Source organism: Apodemus sylvaticus, chromosome 6, assembly GCF_947179515.1.
Source record: "Apodemus sylvaticus chromosome 6, mApoSyl1.1, whole genome shotgun sequence".
NCBI classification, from domain to species: Eukaryota; Metazoa; Chordata; class Mammalia; order Rodentia; family Muridae; genus Apodemus; species Apodemus sylvaticus.
Genome location: NC_067477.1, coordinates 65,233,638 through 65,260,425, shown reverse-complemented (window position 1 = coordinate 65,260,425; position 26,788 = coordinate 65,233,638). Strand labels below are relative to the sequence as shown.

Sequence of the window (26,788 nt, the reverse complement as noted above, 5' to 3'; positions counted from 1 at the left end):
GCATTGTGCCCATGCCTGGTATTCATGGAGGCCAGGAGATGCTATCAGATCTCCCAGAAATGGAGTTACAGACTGTTGTGAGCCACCATGTAGGTACTGAAGATCAAAACTTAGGTCTCTGGAAGAACTGTAAGTGCTCTTAACTGCTGAGTCCCACCTTGTGTGTGTTTTTAACAGCACAGAGAGTTAACAACAAAAAGCTGTTCAGTCTATATCTCGGTATTGGATGAGACACTTGGTTGTCTGTTTCTTATGTTTCAGTGTACATATCAGTGTTTGGTAAGCACTTGACTAGTATGTTTTTGCTTTTGTATGGAAATACATAAAAAAGAAGTTATTTGGAATCTTAGCCTATAACGCAGACTTACATATTTTTGAAAGACTTACATATTTTTTGTTTTAGAAGGTAAAACGGTGTCATTCCACCAGATGTCACTGTTTGCATGTAGCAACGAATTACAGTGGCTAAAAAGAACAACCCCCCCAACCATATTCTGTAAACGTAAAAATCTATATAGCTACACATATATTTTTCAGGCTCATAATTTTGAGACTCTATTCCTTGCTTTCAAAAAAAGCATGCAAAATTTTTATGTGTCTCTGCTGCAGATTTTAAAGAAAAATTGCATAAGCATGAAGAGACTTGGTGTGTAGCTTAGCATCTAAGATAAGCTTGGAAAGTTTCTCCAGTACTAGAGTCTACTTTTTAAACACACAAAAATAATCACAGTTTTCCAAATTGTGGAGTAAGACCCTGTAAGTGGGTTGTAAAAATCAGTTTAGTATCTACTAAATTGAAGCTATGAACATTTTGAAAGTGGTATATAGAACAGCCTATTGCATAAAAATAAAATCTTGGTAAGTTTTTTGTAAGTGAATATTGTTAGTTTTCCTATGCACACATTCTGTGAAGTACCTGAATTTGAAATGGGCTCCTGAGACTGTTCCCTGATATTTTGTACACCTTGAAGCAAGGTATTCTTTCTAAGGAAAAGAGAGTGAAGCTGTAATGTAGAGTTTCTCTCCAATCTTCCTAAGGCAGAGGAGGGCTGCCGGAGGGAGAAAGCCCTGTTTAGTAGGATGTGATTCAGTTACTTACATGTAAATTAGAGCTCTCACTACTTAGAGCAAAATGTCTTTTAAGCTTGTGTTGCTAGCAACTTACAGTAAAAAAATATATTTCATATCCTGGTCTGATGGTAGACAGTAATGACTAAAAAGCTCCAGCTCCTGTACTGTTAGAGAAATGGGCTTGTTGTATTGTTAGCCTCTTCCTTGACAGAACAATATAGATTATAATCTCAGCCATTTACTGAGCATGCACTGTCTGTGTACATTACTCCTAAGCAGCAGATGTAAGAGCCAATCAGTGTTACCACTAATAAACGAGGAAACAGATTAAGGAAGGAAACGTATACTGCTCAAGTGTCTTGGTCTGTTTTGTTTTGGTCTAACAGAATACACAAAACAGGGTAATTTATTACCAACCAACCAACCAACCAACCAGATTTACCCTAGAGTCTTGGGAGTCCCAGAGCAGCCAGCTGCATCTGTTTAGGAACTGATGCTTCTCCAACTCAAGGTGGAAAATGGAAGCACAAGAACACATGAGAAAAAAACAGAAATGAAGATGAATTCCTGTGCATCAGAGCTAATTCATTCCTTCAAAAATGGCATTGGTTAACTTATCAGGGCTGTAGTCTTATGGCACAAATACCTCCCATTAGGCCCCACCTCCCATCAGGCCCCACCTCCCATCAGGCCCCACCTCCCATTAGGCCCCACCCCATTAGGCCCCACCTTCCATTAGGCCCCACCTTCCATTAGGCCCCATCTCCCATTAGGCCCCACCTCCCATTAGGCCCCACCTCTCATCATTGCTACTTTTTGGGAACAAGACCCAACATGAGTTTTTGGTGAATAAAAACTGTATTCAAGTCATAATACCAACATAATTGCTAGTGGCCAATTTAGGGTTAAAGTCCAGGCTATGGTCTCATCACCGAGTCTCAGTCTTTCCCCAGTGTCAGTGAGGTTTAGACTTTGTTGAGCATAAAGCCCATTTGGTATGCTTGCTTACTGTATTAATTTGCAAGCCTACTGGATTAGAATCTCCAAAGGAGGTACGGGAAGCTGTATTTTTGATAGTTGCCTCAGGATGTCTTGTGATCAAGTGGCTTTAGAATAGCTAGTGGTAATCAGAGGCTCTGAGACAACACCAGAATCACTGCACAGAGGGTGAAAGCATGGACAGCTGCCTGCATAGCCCCAGTTTCTGATTCATTAGGTGTATGGCAAGTGTCAGTGATTTGCAAAGTACATATAAGAGACTTGTGATAGTTAGGGCATACCTGTGTAGAACCTCTACAACATCCTAGGCTGGCCTTTGATTTTCCAGGGTCTGTTTTTGGGCATGAGACTCTTTTCTCTAACCAAAGCTCACCATTTATCTCATAACTACTACATTTAAGTTCCCTGGAAGCAGAAAATCAATTTTGTCCTTCCCTACCCCCAGCCCTAGGCTATTTTCTATTAAAAGAAAAATATAAGACAAGATGGAAGATGTTCTATAATGAAAGAACAGATCAAACATAGAAGGAAGATTAAGGAGAAAAAGATGAGTTTTGCCTGGGTAAGGGGGATGTATAAGGATCTTGGAGCCCTTGCTGTTCCCTCTCAGAGCCACAATGAACCACAATTGTCGGCCCTAGAGTGCTCTATACTTAGCACCCCGTATCCATCCAGTCCTTAGCCCACCTTCTTCATATTAGATATAGATCAAATGGAGGGTTGGGGAAGTGAAGTAAGGTTGGCAAGATGGATGGACTCCACAGTAAGGAGGAACCTGGCTACAAGGTATTATAGTTTAGGCCCTATTGTATCTTAATCATTGGGGTGTTTGGAGAGGAAGTGATTGACACCTGTTAGTACACTCTGTCATAGCCATGTAACATGAATTGGGGGAGGAAGAGTCTGCAGGTAAAGGGCCTGAAATACTGACAGCCCAGGACTCAGATGAGAGAAGATATGATGGACAGGAGAGACACCAGAGAGAACAGAGTGGGCAGCTACACTTGGAAATGGGGCAAAGTTGGAGATTTTCAGTCTGAATTCAGAAGATGATGGTGTTTCCTAAAGATTTTAGGAAGATAGGATTCTCTTCTCTTAGAAAGAGGGAACAAGGGGCTGGAGAGATGGCTCAGAGGTTAAGAGCACTGTCTGTTCTTCCAGAGGTCCTGAGTTCAATTCCCAGCAACCACATGGTGTCTCATAACCATCTGTAATGGGAGCTGGTGCCCCCTTCTGGCCCGGAGGCATACATGCAGGCAGAATGCTGTATACATAACACATACATACATAAATAAATCTTTAAAAAAAGATGGAACATAGAAAATGAAGAGAGAAATTTCCAAGTAATTAACTCACATCTGACATGTAGGAACCATTGCTAACCTTGGATGGCCATTCCACTAAGGCCATCAAGTATGTCAGAGCTAGCTAGCACTATAGAATGTCAATGACTCCTTTCCACGTTCATTTGACCAACTAAAAGACATAATTGTGCTTTTGGAAACTGAAAATAGTAAATGTAAGTGATGATTGCTACTCTATTTATGGCTTCCAGCTAAATAAAGAGAGCAACGTTGATGTAAGGCAGTAGGTATTATGTCACCTTGCCTCTAACCACTGTCCCCTTTCCCCCACAGTGTGATGTTAAAACTACTTTATTTTGGTATATTTACACCCTAGGCTCATTTTCTTAGTGTCTACACCTAAACCTGTTCTTTTCCAGACCTAGAAGTCAAGATTGAGTTGCAGAAAACAGAAATACTTTTAGTTAGTTGAAGCAAAAGAGGAATCAAGCAGTGTTTGTTTAATGGAGATCTTGAAATAAATGGGCCTGGGAGGACTTGCAGAAATACCCGCACAGCACAGCAACTGAGCTGGATGCTGAAGGAAGGAACTGCTCCTTCTGGCGCAGGAAGGAAGCCACCGAACCGGAAGCTCACTTTGGTAGCATAGCTCCTTACTTAAGAGTCAAGGAATCAAGATTCTTTGAATAGCTCAGAATTTCACTCTTTTTTTTTTTTGATATTCTCATTGGCAAAATAAAAATTAAAACTAACAAAAGCAGTAACTTTGGAACACTACTGTGAAAGAACTCAGTGTGCCCTGACTATGCTTGCCAACAGATGAGCCAGAGCCTTATTCCTTCTAAATGGTGCATGTGTGAGTGCACAGGACCTAGAGCACACCAGTTCCAGGAGAGGTCTCTTGTCACCCTCCTCACCACCATCAGGAGGAGGATGGACTCTGTGTGTGTTTGTGTTCAGCTTGCTGGGCGTTGGTTATAATTTCTCTTTGAATCCAGATATTTGGCTAGGTAAGATAAGAGGTGCCTGATTATGGACAAGGACACTTTCCACATGAAGAGCTGGTAAGATGGGTTTTGAGAGTTCAGCATATTATTACATGACAGGTCAGCTGGGTTTGCGTGTGCTTATCCATGCCAGTCGATGACCCACAAAGCTATTTTTGTTTCTGTAATGGAATGTCCAAAATCAGAGGTACCAGTAGCCCTTTCTTGTATGATTGTCACTGCCACCAGGTCAGTTAGCCTAACTTATACTTGTTTTATACTTATTACAGTACCTTTACATGCAATACTAACATACCTTAAGCAGTCTATTAAGTCATTTATCATTGATGCATTCTTCTTTGAAACTTTTATATTATATATGCATGCATACTTTAGACATTTTTAGCTCTAAGCCTGTGTTGCTTTCCGAGGGAGGACCTGATTGTTTCAGTGAGGGTTTTAGCTATATTGCTTTGTGCTTCTGGCAGGTTACATGCTTCCAGCCACCTGCCCAGCAGCTCTTTGAATTTGGGAATGAAAGATACACACACACACACACACACACACACACACACACACACACACACACACACTAGCCTATTTTTAAAATGCCTTCACTAAGTCAATGACTGGACACTTCTAATCCTCCACTTGCTACCCTAGGTCCAATCAAGGAAGTGGCCAATGACCACTAACCCAAAATCTCACATGACTGGTTGGCCTTATTGCCTGCTGTTCCTGTGTCCCATCCTTCTTCCCGAGTCCTGTCAATTCTCCCTGTTCCTCTGTGTGTCCTAGCCTGAGCAACTCTAAGTGTCCTACCCTGTGCCCAGCCATTGGCTGGTGGTATCTTTATTGACCAATCAAAAACCAACTGGGGACAAGGACCTTTAGTGTTTGGACATGCAGATTCCCTATTGAATCAAAGCATTCAAACCAATCTTCAACACCTCACCTTTTCTGTCCAAATAAAGGTTTTCATTTTGGCAAGATGTAAATTCAAAGGAGGAAGCCACAAATATCTTGCAGTTTTATTTAGGCTGGTAATTTGGCCCCAGTCTAAGAAATGAATATTTGGTTATGAATTTGGAGTGGGGAAGAAATTTAGAAATATGTTATAAAAGTTATTTTGTTTTCTGTGTATGAGTGTTTGGCCTGCATGTATGTCTGTGAACCACATGCATGCCTTGTGCCGACAGAGGCCCAAAGAGGTTTTTGGATCCCTTTAACTAGAGACTGTTAAGAGCTGCCGTTGTCGGTTCTAAGAACTGAACTCAGGTCCCCTGGAAGAGCAGCAATAACTCTTTATCAACTGAGCCATTTCTCCAGCCCCACGATAAGGTTTTAAAATGTGTTTTGTTATTATGTTTTTATACAGCAAATATACTTTTCTTATATAGTGAATCAAAACCATCACTCAACTGTGTTCAGAACCAGATTTTTCTTTAATTTTGAATTGTCTTCTTCATGATATCTTCTTAGTTGAGACAGTAAATGTCAGTGCATTGATTTAAGTAGAGGTAAGTAAAAAGAGGGTGGTCCTTTTTGCTTCACCAATAACTTTAAAAACAAATTTATTGTTTTTGTTAAATTGTAGACTGGTGTATGGTGTTCCTGTTGTGAATGAGAAGCAGAAATATACTGGTATTACTTCAGTACCAGCAAGAACATTGCCTGAATCAGAACAGAAAACCAACGAAGCAAATCTGCAGCTCTCAGGAGAAGAAGTGAGATTACTTTTAACCAGTTACTTACTTACTTACTTTGTTTATTTATTCATATGCATTGATGTGAGGGTGTCAGATCCCCTGGAACTAGAGTTACAGATGGCTGTGAGCTGCCATGTGGGTGCTAAGAATTGAACCTGGGTCTTAGAGAAAGAAAAGCCAGTGGTCTTAAGCATTGAACTATCTCTCCAGCCTGGAAACTTTGCTTTTAATGTTGGTTTTCTCCACCTAAAGTGCTCTTAAACGTATTGGTTAGGGTTCTTTTGACATTCTTGAACATTATTGAGGACTTCAGTATTTGGTAATGTGAACTATGTCTTTGAACACTTACAACTTTAAAATGTAAATCAGAAAATGGTAAGTAATAAAACCTTAGGTGTTAACTGTGATCCTGTAAATGCCCTTTTGTAAAACCATATTTACTTTGTTTCCTATAACATTGTCTTGCTATGTGGTCCAGGTTAGGTTGGTAGCTCTGTGGAGACCCTTCTTCGATAGTCTCCTGAGTGCTGGGATTATAGCCCATACCACCATGCTTCCTGTAATTAGAGTTGCTAAACCCAAATAGAGTGAGAAAACTAGAATTTGTCTTTTAATCTAACTTATTTGACAAATCTCTTTATATGTTGAATTCTTAGACATTCTGGATCATTTTTGGCTTTGTTTTGGTTAAAATATATTAGAAAAATTCTGGCCTTAAACAGCTATATAGCTAGAAAATAATATTTTGGTAGTAATTCCAAAAGACTAGTTGTAAGACTCACTTTTCCCTGTGCTTCTTGCCAAGGTCCTAAAAGTCTCTGGATATCACAAACCCAAGACAACTCTAAAAGTGGAGAGAAGGAAGCACAGTATCTAGGAATGTTAGGGCACCCAGAATGCCATGGTACTGCATAAGTGCCTGGGGTTTCTTACATATGTTTTGGACTTGACCCATAAAACTTGGAATATGGAAACATCAATAGACATGTTCTCTCTCTCTGTCTCTGTCTGTCTGTCTGTCTGTCTGTCTCTCCTGTCTCTGTCTCTCCCTGTCTCTCTGTCTCTGTCTCTCGCTCTCTCTCTCACACACACACTCACACACACACACACACACACACACACACACACACACACACACACATATACAGATACATATACATACACTCCCACTACAGCAATACACACTCTAACACATGTACATATGTCCAAGTGGAAACATGCTATTTCATTATTTCAGAATGGGCTACAAAACATTTTTATTTGGAAAGTAATTACTGAATCTTTATAGACACCTAGGAAAGACAGTGTGCTTCTACTCCCTGCCTTTACCAGGAAAGGTCTAATGACATCAGTCCTTGCCAGACTGTTTCGAAACATGCTAGTGTCCTTGTCAGATTGTTGCTAAGGTGGGTTGAGTATGGAGCCGATTTGTGGCTTGGATATAAAATGTTTGCTGAAGGCTTATGTTTTGAAGACTTAATTTCCAGTGCAAAGTTGAGGTATGGGACTTTGGGGAAATGATTGGGTTGTGAATGCTCTGATCTTATCCACTGACATAGGGTTCTACTTATATGTATGGTTGGGATGTGGTAGACTCTGTGGAAGAAAATGGATTGGGTGGGAAGGAGCAGGGAAATAGGACGAGTCTTTGAAGGATATTGCTCATATCCCTCCGGCTTCTCCCTTTTCTCTGCCTCTCTGCTTCCTGACTTCCATGAGTCAGCACCTTTGCTGTGGCACCTGCTTCTGGCCATGGTGGTAGAGGCAGTCAGGCGTGGGTTGAACTCTCTGAAACCAAGAGCCAAAAAGATTACTTTTCAAAGCTGAAAAGTTGTTTTTTTCATCCATTTTGCCATAGTGAAAAACAGTGATGAAAGCAAGCCAAGTGTTTCATCCTGATGGAGTAGCAAGCAGATTTTCTTTTTATGTTATCAGTTGAAACCACAGGGAATTCCTTCCCCATCCAATGAGCTACTCTATAGTGGAGTGTCAGCTAACCAGAAGGTTTAAGTAAGATATGACCTTGATGATAAGGTTTAACATAGCCACATTTCAAAAATTAGGTAAAATCTCATCCTAAATAGGAAAGGGCATGAGCTAGAGAGATGACTTAGTAGTTAAGAGCCTGTACTGCTCTTGCATAAGACCTGAGTTCAGTCCCCAGCACCCATGTTGGGAAGTACCTGTACTCATATGCATATACCCCTCTCCATATGCACATAGTTAAAAATAAGAATATGTTTCAAAAAAAGAAAATACCTATAGAAAAGTATTTAATAGATGCTATCAATGAGATAACAAATGCTACAAATTTTTTGGCAAAAATTAAAGCAACCATTATAAAAGTGATTCATTGAAAAATTATGAACATGTTTGAAATAAATAATAAAAGACTCAGAAAGGAATTAGGAAGTCTTAGTATAGAAATAGAAGATATTTCAGCTTGAAAAAAAATTAGAAAAAAGCAGAGGATCCATCCAGAGGCCTCTGGTGGGAGCCTTCCGGTCGCCACCTCTGGATTGGGAGCAGCCTGGGTCACGCGCCCCATCCCCAAGCAGTGCAGAGGGCCAGCAGTGCATCCAGAGGCTTGCCACAGGGTGGCATCTTGCACAGGTGAGTCTTCCATTGACAACAAGACCAACTAACACCAGTGAGATCTACATGGCAAAAGGCAAATGTAGGAACATTACTAACAGAAATCAAGGCAGACTGAGAAAGAAATTAGGGAAATGACTCCCTTCACAATAGCTACAAACAGCATAAAGTATCTTGGGGTGACTCTAACCAAACAAGTGAAAGAACTATATGACAAGAACTTCAGATCTCTGAAGAAGGAAATTGAAGAAGAACTCAGAAAATGGAAAAATCTTCCATGCTCGTGGATTAGCAGGATTAATATAGTTAAAATGGCCATCTTGCCAAAGGCAACATACAGATTCAATGCTACCCCATAAAAATCCCAACCCAGTTCTTCATAGAGCTAGAAAGAGCAATTCTCAAATTCATCTGGAATAACAAAAAACCCAGGATAGCTAAAACTATTCTCAACAGTAAAAGAACTTCAGGGGGATTCAGTATCCCTTACTTTAAACTTTACTCCAGAGCAATAGTGATAAAAACTACATGGTATTGGTACATTGTCAGGCAAGTGGATCAATGGAATAGGATTGAAGACCCAGAAATGAACCAACACACTTATGGTCACTTGATCTTTGACAAAGGAGCTGAAAGCATCCAGTGGAAAAAGATAGTCTTTTCAACAAATGGTGCTGGTTCAATTGGAGGTCAGCATGCAGAAGAATTCGAATCGATCCATTCTTATCTCCTTGTACTAAGCTCAACTCCAAATGGATCAAGGACCTCCACATAAAACCTGACACACTGAAACTAATAGAAAAGAAACTGGGGAAGCCCCTTGAGGACATGGGCACAGGGGAAAAGTTCCTGAATAGAACACCAATAGCTTACGCTCTAAGATCAAGAATTGACAAATGGGACCTCATAAAACTACAACGTTTCTGTCAGGCAAAGGACACTGTCAAAAGAACAAACCATCAACCAACAGATTGGGAAAGGATCTTCACCAACCCTAAATCCGACAGAGGGCTAATATCTAATATATACAAAGAACTCAAGAAGGTAGAACCCGGAGAACCAAATAACCCCATTAAAAAGTGGGGTATGAAGCTAAACAAAGAATTTTCACATGAAGAACTTCGGAGGGCTGAGAAACACCTTAAAAAATGTTCAACATCATTAATCATTAGGGAAATGCAAATCAAAACAACCCTGAGATTTCACCTCACACCAGTCAGAATGGCTAAGGTCAAAAACTCAGGAGACAGCAGGTGTTGGCGAGGATGTGGAGAAAGAGGAACACTCCTCCACTGGTGGGATTGCAAGATGGTGCAACCACTTTGGAAATCAGTCTGGCAGTTCCTCAGAAAACTGGTCATGACACTTCCTAAGGACCCTGTTATACCACTCCTGGGCGTATATCCAGAGGATTCTTCAGCATGCAATAAGGACACATGCTCCACTATGTTCATAGCAGCCCTATTTATAATTGCCAGAAGCTGGAAAGAACCCAGGTATCCTTCAATGGAGGAATGGATACAAAAAATGTGGTATAGTTACACAATGGAGTACTATTTAGCCATTAGAAACAATGAATTCATGAAATTCTTAGACAAATGGATAGAGCTGGAGAACATCATACTAAGTGAGGTAACCCAGTCTCAAAAATTCAATCATGGTATGCACTCACAGATAAGTGGATATTAGCCTAGAATCTTTGAGTACCCAAGACATAATCCACATATTAAATGATGTCCAAAAAGAATGGAGGAGTGGCCCCTGGTTCTGGAAAGACTCAGTGCAAGAGTATAGGGGAATTCCAGAACAGGGAAGAGGGAAGGGGTAGATGGAGGAACAGGGGGAGGGAAGAGGGTTTATGGGACTTGCTGGGAGTGGGGACCCAGAAAAGGGGAAATCATTTGAAATGTAAATAAAAAATATATCAATAAAATAAAAAAAGACTGCACCCCCCCAAAAGAAATCAAGGCAATGTGGCAGCATCTGAACCCAATTCTCCGTTAATAGCAAGTCCTGGATACCCCAACACACCAGAAAGCAAGATTTGGATGTAAAAATCACTGGTCATGATGCTGTTACAAGAACACATGAAGGACATAAATAAATCTCTTAAAGAAATTCAGGAGAAAAATGATGAAAAGCTAGAAGCCCTTACAAGGGAAACACAAAATCACTTAAAGAAATTCAGGAGAATATGGGTCAAATGATAGTAACCAATAAGGAAGAAATGCAAAAATCACTTAAAAAAAATACAGGAGAACTTTGATCAATAGGCCGAAGTCATGAAAGAAGGAACACAAAAATCTCTCAAAGAATTACAGGAAAACACAAACAATCAAGTGAAGGAACTGAGCAAAAACATCCAGGATCTAAAAACAGAAGTAGAAACAACTAAGAAATCACAAAGGGAGACAACTTTGGAGATAGAACACCTTGGGAAGAAATCAGGGACCATAGATGCAAATATCAACAACAGAATACAAGAGATAGAAGAAAGAATCTCAGATGCCGAAGATACCATAGAAACCATGGACTCAACGGTCAAAGAAAATGCAAAATGCAAAAAGCATGTAACCCAAAACACCCAGGAAATCCAGGACACAATAAGAAGGCCAAACCTAAGGATTATAGGCATAGATGAGAGTGAAGATTTACAACTTAAAGGGCCAGAAAATATCTTCAATAAAATTATGGAAGAAAACTTCCCTAATCTAAAGAAAGAGATGCCCATGAATAACCAAGAAGCCTACAGAACTCCAAACAGACTGGACCAGAACAGAAATACATCCTGTCACATAATAATCAAAACCCCAAATATACTAAACAAACAAAGAATATTAAAGGCAGTAAGAGAAAAAGGCCAAGTAACATATAAAGGAAGACCTATCAGAATCACAGCAGACTTTTCACCTGAGACTATGAAAGCTAGAAGATCCTGGGCAGATCTCATGCAGACTCTAAGAGAACACAAATGTCAGCCAAAATTACTATACCCAGCAAAACTCTCAATCACCATAGATGGAGGAACCAAGATATTCCATGACAAAACCAAGTTCACCCAATATCTATCCACAAACCCAGTCCTACAAAGGATAATAGGAGGAAAACACAATACAATGAGGGAAATTTCACCCTGGAAAATGCAAGATAGTAACCTTCTCTCATCAATCCCAAAAGAAGATAACCAATCAAATATAAAAGAGAACATCAAAAATGACAGGAAGTGTAATAATCACTATTCCTTAATATCTCTTTTTTTCTTTTTTTTATTCGATATATTTTTTTTATTTACATTTCAAATGATTTCCCCTTTTCTAGACACCTACTCCCTGAAAGTCCCATAAGCCCCCTTCTCTCCCCCTGTCCTCCCACCCATCCCTTCCCACTTCCCCGTTCTGGTTTTGCCAAATACTGCTTCACTGAGTCTTTCCAGAACAAGGGGCCACTCCTCCTTTCTTCTTGTACCTCATTTGATGTGTGGATTATATTTTGGGTATTTCAATTTTCTAGGTTAATATCCACTTATTAGTGAGTGCATACCATGATTCACCTTTTGAGTCTGGGTTACCTCACTTAGTATGATGTTCTCTAGCTCCATCTCTTAACATCAATGGACTCAATTCCCCAATAAAAAGACATAGACTAATGGACTGCATACATAAACAGGATCCTACATTTTGCTGCATACAGGAAACACACCCCAGTGTCAAAGACAAACACTACCTTAGAGTAAAAGGCTGGAAGACAATTTTACAAGCAAATGGTCTCAGGAAACAAGCCAGAGTAGCCATTCTAATATCAGATAAAATTGACTTTCAACCTAAAGTTATCAAAAGAGATACCGAGGGACACTTCTTGCTGGTCAAAGGAAAAATACAACAAGAAGAACTATTAATCCTGAACATCTATGCTCCAAATGCAAAGGCACCCTCATTCATAAAAGAAACTTTGCTAAAGCTCATAGCACACATTGAACCTAACACAATAATTGTGCGTGACTTCAACACTGCACTTTCCTCAATGGACCGATCATGAAAACAGCAACTAAACAGGGACACAGTGAAAGTAATTGAAGCTTTGGACCAACCCTACATCTGATAGAGGGCCAATATCCAATATATACAAAGAACTTAAGAAGTTAGACCCCAGGGAACCAAATAACCCTATTAAAAATGGGGTACAAACCTAAACAAAGAATTTTCGCCTGAAGAAATTTGGATGGCCGAGAAGCACCTTAAGAAATGCTCAACATCATTAGCCATTAGGGAAATGCAAATCAAAACAACCCTGAGATTTCACCTTACACCAGTCAGAATGGCTAAGGTTAAAAACTCAGGAGACAGCAGGTGTTGGCGAGGATGTGGAGAAAGAGGAACACTCCTTCACTGCTGGTGGGATTGTAAGATGGTACAACCACTCTGGTAATCAGTCTGGCGGTTCCTAAGAAAACTGGACATGACACTTCCAGAGGACCCTACTATACCTCTCCTGGGCATATACCCAGAAGATTCCCCAGCATGCATTAAGGACACATGCTCCACTATGTTTGTAGCAGCCTTATTTGTAATAGCCAGAAGCTGGAAAGAACCTAGATATCCCTCATTGGAGGAATGGATACAGAAGATGTGTTATATATATATACACAATGGAGTTTTATGCAGCAATTAAAAACAATAAATTCATGAATTTTTTAGGCAAATGGATGGAACTGGAAAATATCATCCTAAGCAAGGTAACACAATCACAAAAGAATACACATGGAATGCAATCATTGATAAGTGGATATTAATTAGCCCTGAAGCTTTGAATCCTGAAGATACAATTAGCATATCAAATGATTCCCATGAAGAAGGAAGAAGAGGGCCCTATTCCTGGAAAGGCTTGATCCAGCATTGTAGGGGAGTACCAGGACAGAGAAAAGGGAGAGGGAAAGATAGGAGAATGGATGGAGAGAAGAGGACTTATGGGACATATGGGGGAGGGACTGGGAAAGGGGAAAGCTTTTAGAATGTAAACAAAGAATATAGAAAATAAGAAAAGAAGAAAAAATTTACCGTAATGGAAATAAAATCTGAAGTAGGTGGCTTGAATCAAAGATGAGTGAACAACGGAGAGAAAACACACTGAAATATTAGCAAGAAGTAATGAAATATTTCATATTTGTACTGTGAAAATCCAGAAGGAGAATAAAAAGAGGGAGAGATTGTAAGAAGCAAAGGTAGAGAACTTAGCAGTTTGACAAAAACCTATGAATCTATAGATTTAGTAATCCGTGGATACTCTAAATATAAAGTACAAAGAAATCTATACCAAACTGCATGTTAATTAAACTGAAAACCAAAGTCTAGCAAAGTCCTGGAAAGCAGCAAGAGAGGAGTGGCATTTTATTCATGGAGAAATAACACGTGGAATGGAACTTCTTATAAAAAGCAGTGAGAAGGAAAATAGTGTGACAAAGTCCTCAGCCCTTCAATCTGGAGAAAAACACTCAAGAATGAAGTGGGATCAAGACCTTCTCAGATGAAGGAAACCAAGAGAATTTGTTGCCACCTGAGTTAGCCATAAATACAAAGGAAAACAAAAGAAATTTTAGTATGTCTAGAAGGTAAGAGCACGGGGAGGAGGAACGCAGGCACAGCCATGGAGTTTCCCTCTCCTTGTGTTTCCACAGTTTGCTTTTCTCATCCCATTATAAATGCATATAAAAGAAACAGTTATCACAGTTATGCCATAAATGGGGAATGACATAATTACTTGGAAAAGTAGGATGAAGACATTGGTAGACATAGTTATTGTTCTATTGTACCTGGGCCAATAAATTAAATATGCACAATGAGATATATCTAAAACAATAGAAGGTAAGAGAATTCAAAATGCATTCAAATAACTCAAAGGAAAGATAGAAAAAAGAGAAACAAAGGAAACTAGAGAATACATAAAGAAAGTAACAACGATGATATAACAAAATGGCCGTTAGTTAAGTGCAGATGCTCTGAAGACACTCAGTGACAGTGAACTCCAGAAGGTTTTAATGTGCTCATCAAACAACTCTTGTTTCAATATTGGTAGTGTGTGTGTATGTGTGTGTGTATCTTGATTTTGCTGAAAAATTATTAATTTCTTATGTTATCTTGGGTGTATTCACCTTTCTTGTATTGGAGTTTTCCTTCTAGTATCCTCTGTAAGGGTGTGATTAGTGGAAAGATATTGTTTAAATTTGGTTTTGTTATGGAATATTGTGGTTTCTCCATCAATGGCAATTGAAAGTTTTGTTGGCTGACTTCCTTGTTCTCTTATAGTGAGGCCCTTCTTTCTGCTTTTATAGTCTTTGTTGAGAAATCAGGTGTAATTCTGATAGGTCTGCATTTATATGTTACTTGGCCATTCCCCCCTGCAACTTTTAATATTCTGTCTTTGTTCCGTACATTTATTGTTTTGATTACTATGTGGCAGGAGTAATTTCTTTTCTGGTCCAGTCTATTTGACTTCTTGTATGTTTATAGCAATCTCTTTAGGTTAGGTAAGTTTTCTTCTATGATTTTGTTGAAGATGTTTTCTGGGCCTTCAGGTTGGGAGTCGTCTTCTTCCAATTCTATTCTTAGTTTGGGTCTTTTTTTTATCATGTCCCAAACTTCCTGAATGTTTTGTGCTAGAAGCTTTTTAGATAAGCATTTTCTTTGACTGATGTATCATTTTCTTTTCTATTGTATCTTCTATGCCTGAGATTCTCTCTTTTATCACCTGTATTCTGTTGGTGAAGTCTGCTTTTCTTTACCAACCATTATCGAGTTGAATTTCACTCCTTGAGATAGACTGACCAAGCCAGCTCCTCAGTCAATAGGTTCTCCAGTGCAGGAGTGAGGATTAAATAGAAAAAAAGACAGTTAAATAACATTGTACCATGACCTTGAGTCTCCAGAGGAAGCATGTGTCTGGATTCTGGAGCTGAGAAAGTGTGCCTTTCTCCTTATTTAGACTAGCAAGAGATGCTCATGATTGCAGCCCCCAGGGACCTCTGCATTGGGTGGGAAGTTTCTCCCTAAGCTTCATGCTCTCTTCAGAGTTCCCTGGCTTTACACATCACTCAATAATAGCGCTTCTATGTCTTGGAATTCTATTTGGACACATACATTTTTCATCTAAAACCACAACAGTTTTCCAGACTTTTCTTATTTCAGTGATTGAAAACTTTAGGGATTAATGTTCAAGTATTTTGTAAACTGCATCTCAGTTGAGAGTTGGCTGGTGTTGTGGTTTGATTGGTTTATGAGACTTCAGGAGGAAGTGTTCTAAAAGAGAAAGTCTGTTTACCACATCTCTTGCAGGACATAAGCTGTCTACAGGATTTTCCGGCATTCTGTTGACCTTGGTTACCCAGTGAGGCAGTGCTGAAATTTCCTCCTTATGTGCTTTTTTCCTGTCTGTATTATCCTTTTAAAGGAAACCACTATGTGTGATCATATTTAAAAAGTAGGGAGTTTTGTTCTATCTCTTTGAGATTAGAATATTTACAAAGTTAGAGTTCTGTGTAGGAAAATTGTTCTGTTCATTCATTCATTCATTCATTCATTCAAGTATCCATCCATTCACTCCTTCATCTGTTGAAATAGCATTACTGATAGATAATATATTATACTTTATAATCCGGTGCAACTTTATTACTCCCACTAAAGTTGAAGTAACTTTATTACTCCCATTGCTAAAATGGTTTGTTTCTATTTTTTTAAAGGCACTATAATTTTTTTACAGTATGAAATGTTCCAGACTCATCTTACATATTTTCTGGTTTGTTTGGGTGATGCATCCTGGTTCCATCCTTGTGATTGGAAATCAAGATCCCTACAGTATGTCTTCCTGCACTATGGAGGCACTGTTTCTTCTAGGCCTTGCCAACCAACAAAGCAAGCATATATGTGCCTCCAAGGGGCCGTGAGCATTTGATGGCCTCCGGGAAAAGGAAGTCAGTTTTCTTTAATGATGTGACCTCTGGTTGGCTGGCTACTTCTCAGGGTTCACCTCACTCCCAAGAGTGGTAGGGCAATACAAAGTGGACTTGATATGGACAAAAAGAAGAAGAAAAAAAAACCCCAGTGTTTAGGTAGGTAGGGCAGTAAGGGTAGAAAGGGTAGATACAGGGATAATGGGAGTGGATATGATCAAACTATGCTTATGGAATTCATAAAGATTAATGAAAAGAATATTTAAAAATCATGTGTGTCTGTGTATACTAACTCATAAATATGTGCATCTGTAAATGTTGCTATATGTAAACATCTGTGTCTTTACTAGACTATATGTGAGTTCATAATCCACTGTGATAAGGAACATTCTAGTTACCTCTCAATTATCTTTAAACTCTCACTCCAACAGTGACACACTGACTCCTACCATCTTCCACTCTTGTATTCAGTAGCCCAGTATGTGTGGACAGAAGTGTCAGACTTGCTAGTCCATATCCCTGTGGGTGTGTCAGCAGCTAAAGTCCAGTGCCATAGGGACTTTTCCTGTTTCTTTTTCTTTAGCTTTATATTCTCCTCCACTTCCCAGTCATTGAGCTCAGCATCCCTCCTAGTCTATGAGGTTGTCTGTATATTGACAATACAGTTAGAATGTGTGGCTGTGTTCTGCATTCCACCCTGGACTCCTCTTTACTCACTGAATGTGTCCTGAAGCTTTGCATTGTGCTAAACGTCAGCCTTTGTTATTCAAAGTTATTCAAATGCTACCACAATTCTCATAGCATCCTGATAGGTTTACTTTTTTAAAACAAATCCCTTTTTAGTTTATGACTTAATAACTTAATAAATAGACATCTGATCCTAAATAATCTCTCTTTCTCTGTATGTTCTAGTATATTTATATGAATAACATTTTGCATAAATTTTTCTGAAATTATTATTTTCAGTAGTTTGTGAGTCCCACCTACGGGTTGTAATTGTTGTATCTGAATAGCTTTATAATAATGTTTATCTGTTTCTCTCCTAAGGAACACTTAAATTGGACTTTATTTTCTAACTTAGTATGTACTGTGAATTGACCTATACATATTTTATCATGCACATATGTAAGAACTTGGTTAGAACACATAGCAAGAAGTGACATTTCTGAAGCAGATGGCACACGTTCCTCCTGTTTCGCTGGTCATTTTGCCTCAAGTGTGGCTCCCCAGTCCTTCATGTCACAGAGGCACTCACCACTGCTGGCTTTACCTGCCCTTTAAGCTGACAGCTTGCAAAGTCGTCTTCCCTTGAAGGTCAGAGGCTGTGTAGCAAATCAAGTCATATTCTCAACAACTAGAAACAATGTGGCAGGAATTTGGGTTTTTGGTTTTAGAGGATATTTGTTACTATTTGTCATAGTTTTCTTTTAAATAATATTTTCAAAGGTGTCTGCATATCCTGGAACTTCAAAGATGTTTTGGAATCTTACTGCACCCAAATTTGCTATTCCAGAATCAACCATGAGAGAAACTTTATATCCAAAATATGAGGTAATGAATGTATTTTCTGTATTGTAATTTTTTGCTGTAATTTAATAATAAACTTGTATAATTGTTTCTGATATAAGATTGGTTAGACAATTGCTATATAACTTGTCTAGCATTTATTGCCATGTCAGGATTAGTTGGATGATACCATAGAGATGATTTATATATGTAAATAGTTGTCACACACATATATGAATATATCCATATATTTTACAAAATTCTGGCATATATATTTATGTATATATAACTATGATTTATGTGCTTCTTTAAATTATATACTTAAGACAAGAATAACCTGTTTTCTTTATGGAAGAGTATTTTTTTTAATGTACATTTCAAGTGTTCTCCCCCTTACCCGGTTTCCCCCTCTCCCAGAAACCCTCTCTCCTATCCCCCTCCCTCTATGCACTCCCACTTCTCTGCTCTCAATTCCCCTACATTGGGGCACCTATCGAACCTTTGGAAGAGTATTTTATTTGAAGATTTAAGTTATAAAGTCATGCAGATTATGTAGAGGATCTCAGGTATTTTCATTTACTTTTTTTGGTACATGAAGACTTACTCGAGATCTAAGCAGCCAAAATCCAAGCATGGAAAGTGGAAGGTCTGTGAAGGCACCGCCCTTCCACCTGACGAGCTAACTGATGAAGTGAGAGTCGGGTTCTCTAGGGATATTTTTCCAAAAAGGCTACCTGTGCTCCAGATGGATCATCACTCATGTTCAAACAGGCAGCACTAAATGAAGTCAAAACACAACAACGTGGTGGCTTGGGTGGGGATGGAAGGTGGGGTGCAGCAAGCGAGTAAGGAGTAATGGAGAGAGGGATTGAGGGTATATTTGATTATAACACATTTGTATCCATGTATGGAGTGTGCACTGGACAGCAACTCTGCATACCCCAAAGCAGGAAGAAAGGGATTAATATGCTGAACCAGTCAAAGGTGGCCTGCGACCAAATGGAATGTGCCCCGGCTTTCTGAAAAAAAAAACGATTAGCTAGCATGTTTAAATGTCAGGTAGGACACAGCACAGGTATCAGTGGCCAGCACGGCATGCTATCTACTGACTGCTCTGACAAGGTTGTTTCTCCTATAGGGTTTGGCATGTGTGCCCAGTCACCTGGGGGATGAAATGGTGGTCATGACCAAAATGGCTGTCATCACACTGAGTGGCTGCCTGCGTGAATTGTCTCCTTCATTGATTTTGTTACCAGTTATTTTTGTTTACATATTTCAAAAGAAAATACAAGAGCTGAAACAGATAGGAGGAATCTTCTTGGAATTTTGAAAGAATTCATTGTTTCTTCAGAAATGTATTATTTGGGAAAGTTTCTGATGATTTAAATGTACTCTTTACTAATTTTGACTTATTTATACTTCATAGTTTTTGAGTCAGCTATTAACTCATTGCAGAAATCCATGTGTTTTATGAGCTTTGTGTTATATATAGAGTTGACCATGTTTTTCTGTCAGTTTTAAGCTCTGTTTGTAATGCTGCAGTTTCTGTCCCACTTCTCACAATTTTTATATCTATAATAGGATTTTTAGAAAGCAATTTAACTTTCTTGTTTCTTTTCTTTGTTTTCAGTTGTAAACTTTACCTTTTATCAAACTAACATACTTGCACCAGTAAAGAACAAGCATTGACGGTACATTTTTAGTAAGATTTATTATATTCAGTGTCCAAACTATTTATCGTGGCCTGCCAGCGGGAAAAGAAAGGAGCTTAGTATATCATCTTTGATGAAAAATATTTTGGATTAATTATTACATTGTTGTGTCATTGTGAAAATTTACTTTTCTATTTTTATTTTACCACTTATTACAGAATGTTTATATTTTGTTTAATCATTTTATTATCTTCATCTGAAATTTAATTATGTTCCTTTTGTTTTAAGGTAATATAAATATAACTTATGACTTTCGTATAAAGCTTTGAGTTTATTGCACCATTTCTTACTTAGTGTCTTCATTTATTTTTGAAATAGTTCTTTTTTGGATGGGGGATAATTTTCATTTTCTTTTGCATATACCCTTTATGTGGGAAAGGGTTTTAGAGCTTAAAAGTTATTGATACTGTTTTCTTTAAAGTTTATTCTTACTCCTTAAAAACACAGTATATTCTTTAGACTACATGTTTTTTTTTAAATTGGTTGCTATTTGTATTGTGGTTTATTGAATATTCCAGCATTTGTTGACTGAATTGAAGCCAGTGGCATTCCTTGGGAACACTGAGTCAGACTAAGCAGAACACAGGTTGTGGAATCAGAGTCTGGGATTTCAATCCTTTTATGCTTCTGAAATCCATGTTCTTGTATGTAAAGTAAGTTTCAAGGATTTAATGAGGCACCATACTGTGCAGATAAACTGAAGTACCCAGTTAGTAATAGCCTTAGTTATTATATTGTGATATGACTACTTTTCTGTGTGGGTCAGTTTCTATTTCTTTCATTTGACCTAGTGAAGGCTGATTTATTAGAGGTTTTCAGTGTATATGTGTTTGGTTCATGCTTTCCTTGTGTTACTAACAATTTTTATTTCATGTTGTATGAAAATTATATATCTATTAAAAACTTGCAATTTGTGAATTTTGTCTCCTGTTAATTTTAAAAGACTCAATTTGACCTAGTTAATGTTTAAATTCTACAATATATGTAGAATTTATATGTTGTTTTGTGTGTCCAGGCTTATTTTCATTTTATTCTTTTGTTATTTTTCTTTGTTTTTGCTTAGTTCATGATTGCTTTGCAGAGCATCACAGTCCTGGGAGGGTGTGGTAGGAAAGGCTCTTCACTTCATAGTAGCCAGGAAGCAGAGGAGAAAGAAGGAACTGAGCTGGCATAACCTTGAGGAGCAGCACCTCCTGACCCTTCCCAGCGCTGGTCACTTGACCCTATTAGACAGTACCTCATAGTGCTTCTCCCCATGCTCCAAGTAGACCCAGCAGCTGGAGCCAAGTGTTGAGCCTCGGGGGCTGGAGGTGGGGGACATTCCATATTCAAACAGCAACAGCAGTTCTTCCATTCCATCTGCACCCCAACTCCAGTTTCAGCAATATCGCTGGAGAAAAGCAGGAGGATTTTTCCATGGGCTGTCACATAAACAATACTATAATTTCTCTGCAAGGTGCCTTAGTTTGGGAAATATATGGACAGTTTCTGAGGTGTCAGTGTATGAGCTGTGCTATGTTTTTTGTTGTTTGTTTCTTGTTTTTTCACAGTAAACAACCACGGACTGCTAACAGTTTCTACTGTTTTGACATAAAATATAGTGTCAATTTTTTTGTGTTCATTTTGTCAAAAATATATAATACTTGGCATTCCAATATATTTTGAATATCTTATGTAAGCATGGGCAAAAACAGTTGCAAAAGTTCTTTTCTAAATCAGGGAGTTACTCTTTGAAGAATAGTAATGTCCAAGTGTCTTTCTGCTATAACTTGTAATTATTTTGCTGCAGCTAAATAATTTTCCAGTGTAAAAATACAACGACCAGGCTAGTTTCATATCACCTTGACGTAAGCTAAAGTCATCCAAGAGAAAGGAATTTCAACTGTTAAAATGCCTCCAGAAGATCCAGCTATAAGCAGACACACTTCTATAGCATTTTCTTAATTAGTAATTGATAGATGGGGGAGGGCCCAGTCTATTGTGGGTGGTGCTATCCTTGGGTTTGTGGTTCTGGATGTCATAATAAAGCAGGCTGAGCAAGCCATGGGGATCAAACCAGTAAGCAGCACCCCTCCATGGCCTCGGCATCAGCTCCTGCCTCCAGGTTCCTGCCCTGCTTGAATTCCTGCCTTGATAAACAGTGAAGTGTCAGTGTGAGTGAAATCAACCCTTTCCTCCACAAGTTGAGTTTTGTTAGGATGTTTCATGATGGCAATAGAAGGCATAAGATATACAGGGAACAATTACAGGTTTAGGACAGCTTGGTTCTGCCAAGACAGAATAGGCTTAGTCCTTAATATTCCTGTATCTCTAAGGTCTGTCAGATGATCCTGACTAGAAGGCTTAAGACTGATGTTCCAGTGTTTTGAAGTAAGGGACTGTCTGGGTGACCAGCGGTCTCCATAAATTGGCTAAGTTTTGGAAGCTGTGTTAGACTTCCTATATATTTCCAGTTAATATCAGTCGTTCTTGGATTTCTGACAGGGTTGAAGACGGGTAGTCTCATCGCCAATCCCAGCTGTTTAGCACTGAGAAAGATGATGTAGGTTTGAGAGGATGGTTTTTAGATGGTTTACAATCTAAAGCCAAGTCATGAGTCAGGTGTAGAATGATAAGTCTTTTAATTTAGGATCAATGACAATGTTTTGTGCTTTATATTGAGAGAAAGGTTTTGTTTTTTATTAGAACAGAAAGGGGGAAGTGTTGTGGATGGGCCTTATGCTATTCTTGTGAACCAATCCCCTAATGAATAAAGGAGCCAATTGCTGGGCAAGGAGGCCGTACTTCCGGGTTGGACAGAGGAAGAGAGGAAGCAGGAGAGAGTGACTTACTTTTGGTACTGGGACTGCAGAGGGATAAGATGTAGCTGCTAGAGTCTCCCAGTATCATTGAGGATCTGCAAGGACGCACCATGGGAGGAATCAGATTTTAATAAAGCTCACAAGATTAGGTTTTAGTTGTTGCACCCAGAGACTGAGTTACCATTGTTTCTGAACTAAGTTTGTGTTGCGTTTCCCTTCATGCGGTGGCTCGTCTGGGTTCAAGAGAGAAAGGTAATGAGGCTAAGTGTGGGTTTGCCTGAGTTGCTCCAGGCACAAAGGCTATGGGGGATTTGAAGCACAGGGTTGTCATGGTAGTGCCCTGCCACTGGGAACCTGGTGAGCTGGGTGGAGATGTTTCGGGACCTCTGGGACCGTGAATCTCTGCATCTCCAGTGCATGGCTGGGCAGCCGACCAGGGCAGAGAGTTAGAGGCACAAGTATGGGAATGTGCTGGTTCTACTTTTTTAATATTTCACGCAACATAAAAGGATGATCAAAATCCAATGGTTCTGATTTCTAGATCACGTTAGTTTTCCCCCATTTTTAATGACAATACCATGAATACTTTTAAAAACTGGTTTTTAGATTTCAGTATTTCTAACCACAAAGGTAGAACTTCATCAGATAAATAAAGAACAGCTAAATGGTTCAGCTAATCCTGAAACTGTCAGCTTGCCACATTTATGTCTCCTAGTTGTTTCTGAATACCAAAATCACTGACTATAAGGTAGAGAAGTAACAGATTTAGTGAGCACAATTTGTATAAGACCTTTGGTCTTATAAGAATGTATATATATTGCAACTTTATTGGGTGATAGAATCCAAAGCTTAAGTGATTTAAGAAAAATTCCACTCCAGTTTATATTTAAAATACTTGCTTGTACTTGAAAATGAAGCCACTCAATAGCATGGCCTGATTATGTATATTGCTAATAATTCTGATGTTGATGTGAAAGACATATAGTACTAATCTACGAGAATGTAATGTCATTGATAACTCCTAAGATTTCACACTGCAGAAATCACATGCATGTTTCCATTTGATTAAAGGCTGGAGCTGTATTATGGATTTTGTATTAATACGAAGTCTCTAGTTAGACTTCAATGCATTATTGGAAATAATTTCTTTTACAGCATGTCTTTTATTTATTTTGCTAATAATGTTGTTCAGTGAAACATAAGTGACTATAAACATTGAAAATAGTTCATGAAATTATTTAATATATAATTTTATCTTTTTTTTAAACTACAGAGTGTTCAGACAAGCAGACTCTTAGCTGAGAAATTATCTGAAACGAAGGAGAGTGAGATTATTTTAGATACCTACACCAAAAGAAGTTTTAAGGTACTTAGGACTTTTACTCTAAATTTAAGTTGATTGCTATATCTTCCCTTAGCTCAGAAATTGGTTCTAGTTATTATAGAAATCACTCTAGACTGCAAATGCACAGCCCTTTTATAGCTGTGGAGCAGAGTTAAAGTGTTGAGTAAGTGACTATTAAGTGTGCCCACGTGATTTCAGTGTCCTGCAAGAGTATTTATGGCTGCTCTGTAAGCCATAAACTGGAAGGAGGTGTCTTAGTTAGGGTTTTACTGCTGTGAACAGACACCATGACCAATGCAAGTTCTCTAAAAGAGAACATTTAATTGGGTCTGGCTTACAGGCTCAGTGGTTCAGTCCATTGTCATCAAGGCAGAAACATGGCAGCATCCAGGCAGATATAGTGTAGGAGGAACGGAGAGTTCTACATCTTCATCTGAAGGCTGCTAGTAGAAGACTGACTTCCAGGCAACTAGGGTGAGGGTCTTAAGCAGGCCACACCTCCAAATAGGGTCACTCCCTGGGCCAACCATATACAAACCATCACAAGAGGTATGCAGTTTATATTATGAATATAGTTATTAATTATATTAGTGGCTTATTAGTCTCCTGGAATTTTAGGACAATAACTAAGACGGTTTTCTATTCATTAGGGCCTTCAGCTTGGTGCCCCACCTTGGCACCTTGGGATGTTGAACACAATATAGCACCGAGATTCAGTGTCCTGAGCCAAGTCATACCCCTATTCTAGTTGGCTATCTAGGCTGACTATCTTCCTGGATCTGTCCCCGATATCTCCAGAAAGCACATTTGACCTACAGTTGTGATCCCCAGTTAGTGTTTTGCTATCTCTTTGACACCATCTTTTGGCTACTTGTCCTGATGTGCCCTGGATTTTTACATTCCTCACTGGCCTGGGGTGTCATTGGCCATACCACAGCTATATCTGCAGCACCTAGAAAATCAGTTGTCATTTATGAATAACCAAATAACCCATTTACACTCTTTGTGGCCATTTTTGTTTTCTAGGTCATGCCATTGGCACCTCTCATGCCTTCCTGTCGTCTTGTCTTGTCTTTAGTAGCTGCTGCTTTGCTCCTATTCTGCTGTAGTGGGAGGTCATAGATATGATTACATCACTGATACCTGAGAAAAGGAGAGTAGCTCCCCATATCACATAAGTGTATCCAGAGTGCTTAGCTAAGCCTCACAACCTGGTCTCAAGTACATATCACCTACGTGCTTCTATATCCATCTCACATCCATGTATAACCCACACTCTGCTTCCACTACAGTCCTTGTGAGCTGAAATTGCTAGCATCTTTCTCTATGTTTGGTGGGGCCTGGGATGTTCTTAGCATCTCTGCAGTCCATGGGAATACCTTTGTCCTTATCCAGCAGCTGTGTTGTATCCAGGAGTAGGTGTGTCACTTCCCTATCCAGAACTGACTTCTCCCTGTTCCCTTTGTACCCAAATTCTACCCCGTTTAAAATAATTGGCACTTGTTTTTTGGTTATAGATACTGCTTTTTATTTGTCTAGGAACATCAAACATACTTACTTTTTACACTACCATGACAGTGCTTTCTTACTTTAAATGTAATAGTACCCATCATGGTGACATTATAGAAAGTGGTGATTCTTGTACGGTTGCCTTCCCCGAAGTGAAAGGGAAAGGTTGAGGTTTCTTATGATTAAAAGGGACTGTCCAGCATGCACAAGACTTGCAGAACATTAATCCAGACAAAATACGAATGTGGCGTGGGAACAGACTCGTGAGAGTCGACCCCTAGCTGACAGGTCATTGGCAAGACTGCCACGGGAGGGAAGAGTCAGAGTCAGTGTCCCTCGGGGCTGAAAGACATCAGAGGCTACCCGCGTTTCAGTAGATTTCTCCAGACTATACACATGTGGTCTGTCCTAAGCAGACTCAGTGGACTTCAAGACTAGAGCCCATGAAGATGGGAAGGAAAAATGGTTGAAGGCATAGGGGAAGAACCACAGGGAAGGGGATTGGGGTGTTGCATTAGATCAAAACACGTTATATGCCTGTATAAAATTCTGAAACATCAGTAAAAGTAGAAAAAGAGGAATGTTTAGGGATACATCTCTTTCTCAGGTCTGTCTAATGTATCAGCGCCCCCTTAGAACATTCACAAATCAGTTCCATTTACACCAGCAAGGAGGCTTTGCCCCAGAGCACCTTCACACCACAGGTTCTTCAGGTTTTCTGTCTTCAGCTTAAATTTGAAACAAACAATTTTCATTTCCATAAACTTGACTGAATGAAGCGGCAGGTCTCAAGTCCTGCTCTTCTCTAGTAAGAAATGACTTACTAAGTAAGACAGTATATTTTAATTAGTGCTTGTACTGTTCATTCATTTGTAAGAGTTATCATCACTCAGCTGTATTGAGTTTACCTTGCTTTAGTTTGCTGAACAGTAACTCTGGTTAATGTGTTTTCCCTTGATTATTTTACAGAATTTAATAATAAAAAAGTCTGCATCTTATGAGAATATCCAAAAATATTCCAGTGCACCATATACACGATTAAAGGTATTTTAAATTTTGTTGCTATCATATGTAAAAAAAAATATTTGTATTTATAGCGATGAAAATGCTTTTCCCCCCAAAGTTTGAAGAGATATGCTGTTTCCTATTATTACACTTTGAGTTAGTTGTAGTCTCATGAAAAATGGAGTATAATAAATAATACAGGTCCATGATCTCTGTGGGTGCATTTTAAAAACATAAATAGCTTTTGTGAAATTCTTACTTGGGGATTTTTGATTAAAAACCAACTAGCCAAAAATCCAATAAGAGA

General features: G+C 38.9%; 1 protein-coding gene across 1 annotated transcript in view; it reads left to right on the top strand.

Annotated features, from left to right (window-relative positions):
• The window catches only part of Ttc6 (tetratricopeptide repeat domain 6), a 164,424-nt gene that overhangs the window by 56,790 nt on the left and 80,846 nt on the right, over positions 1–26,788 (top strand). Inside the window, exons 6-9 of the mRNA XM_052184707.1 lie at positions 5,958–6,087; positions 18,050–18,154; positions 23,896–23,988; positions 26,446–26,520. Of these exons, the coding sequence (XP_052040667.1) occupies positions 5,958–6,087; positions 18,050–18,154; positions 23,896–23,988; positions 26,446–26,520 (403 nt within the window). The remainder of the gene's footprint in view (positions 1–5,957; positions 6,088–18,049; positions 18,155–23,895; positions 23,989–26,445; positions 26,521–26,788) is intronic.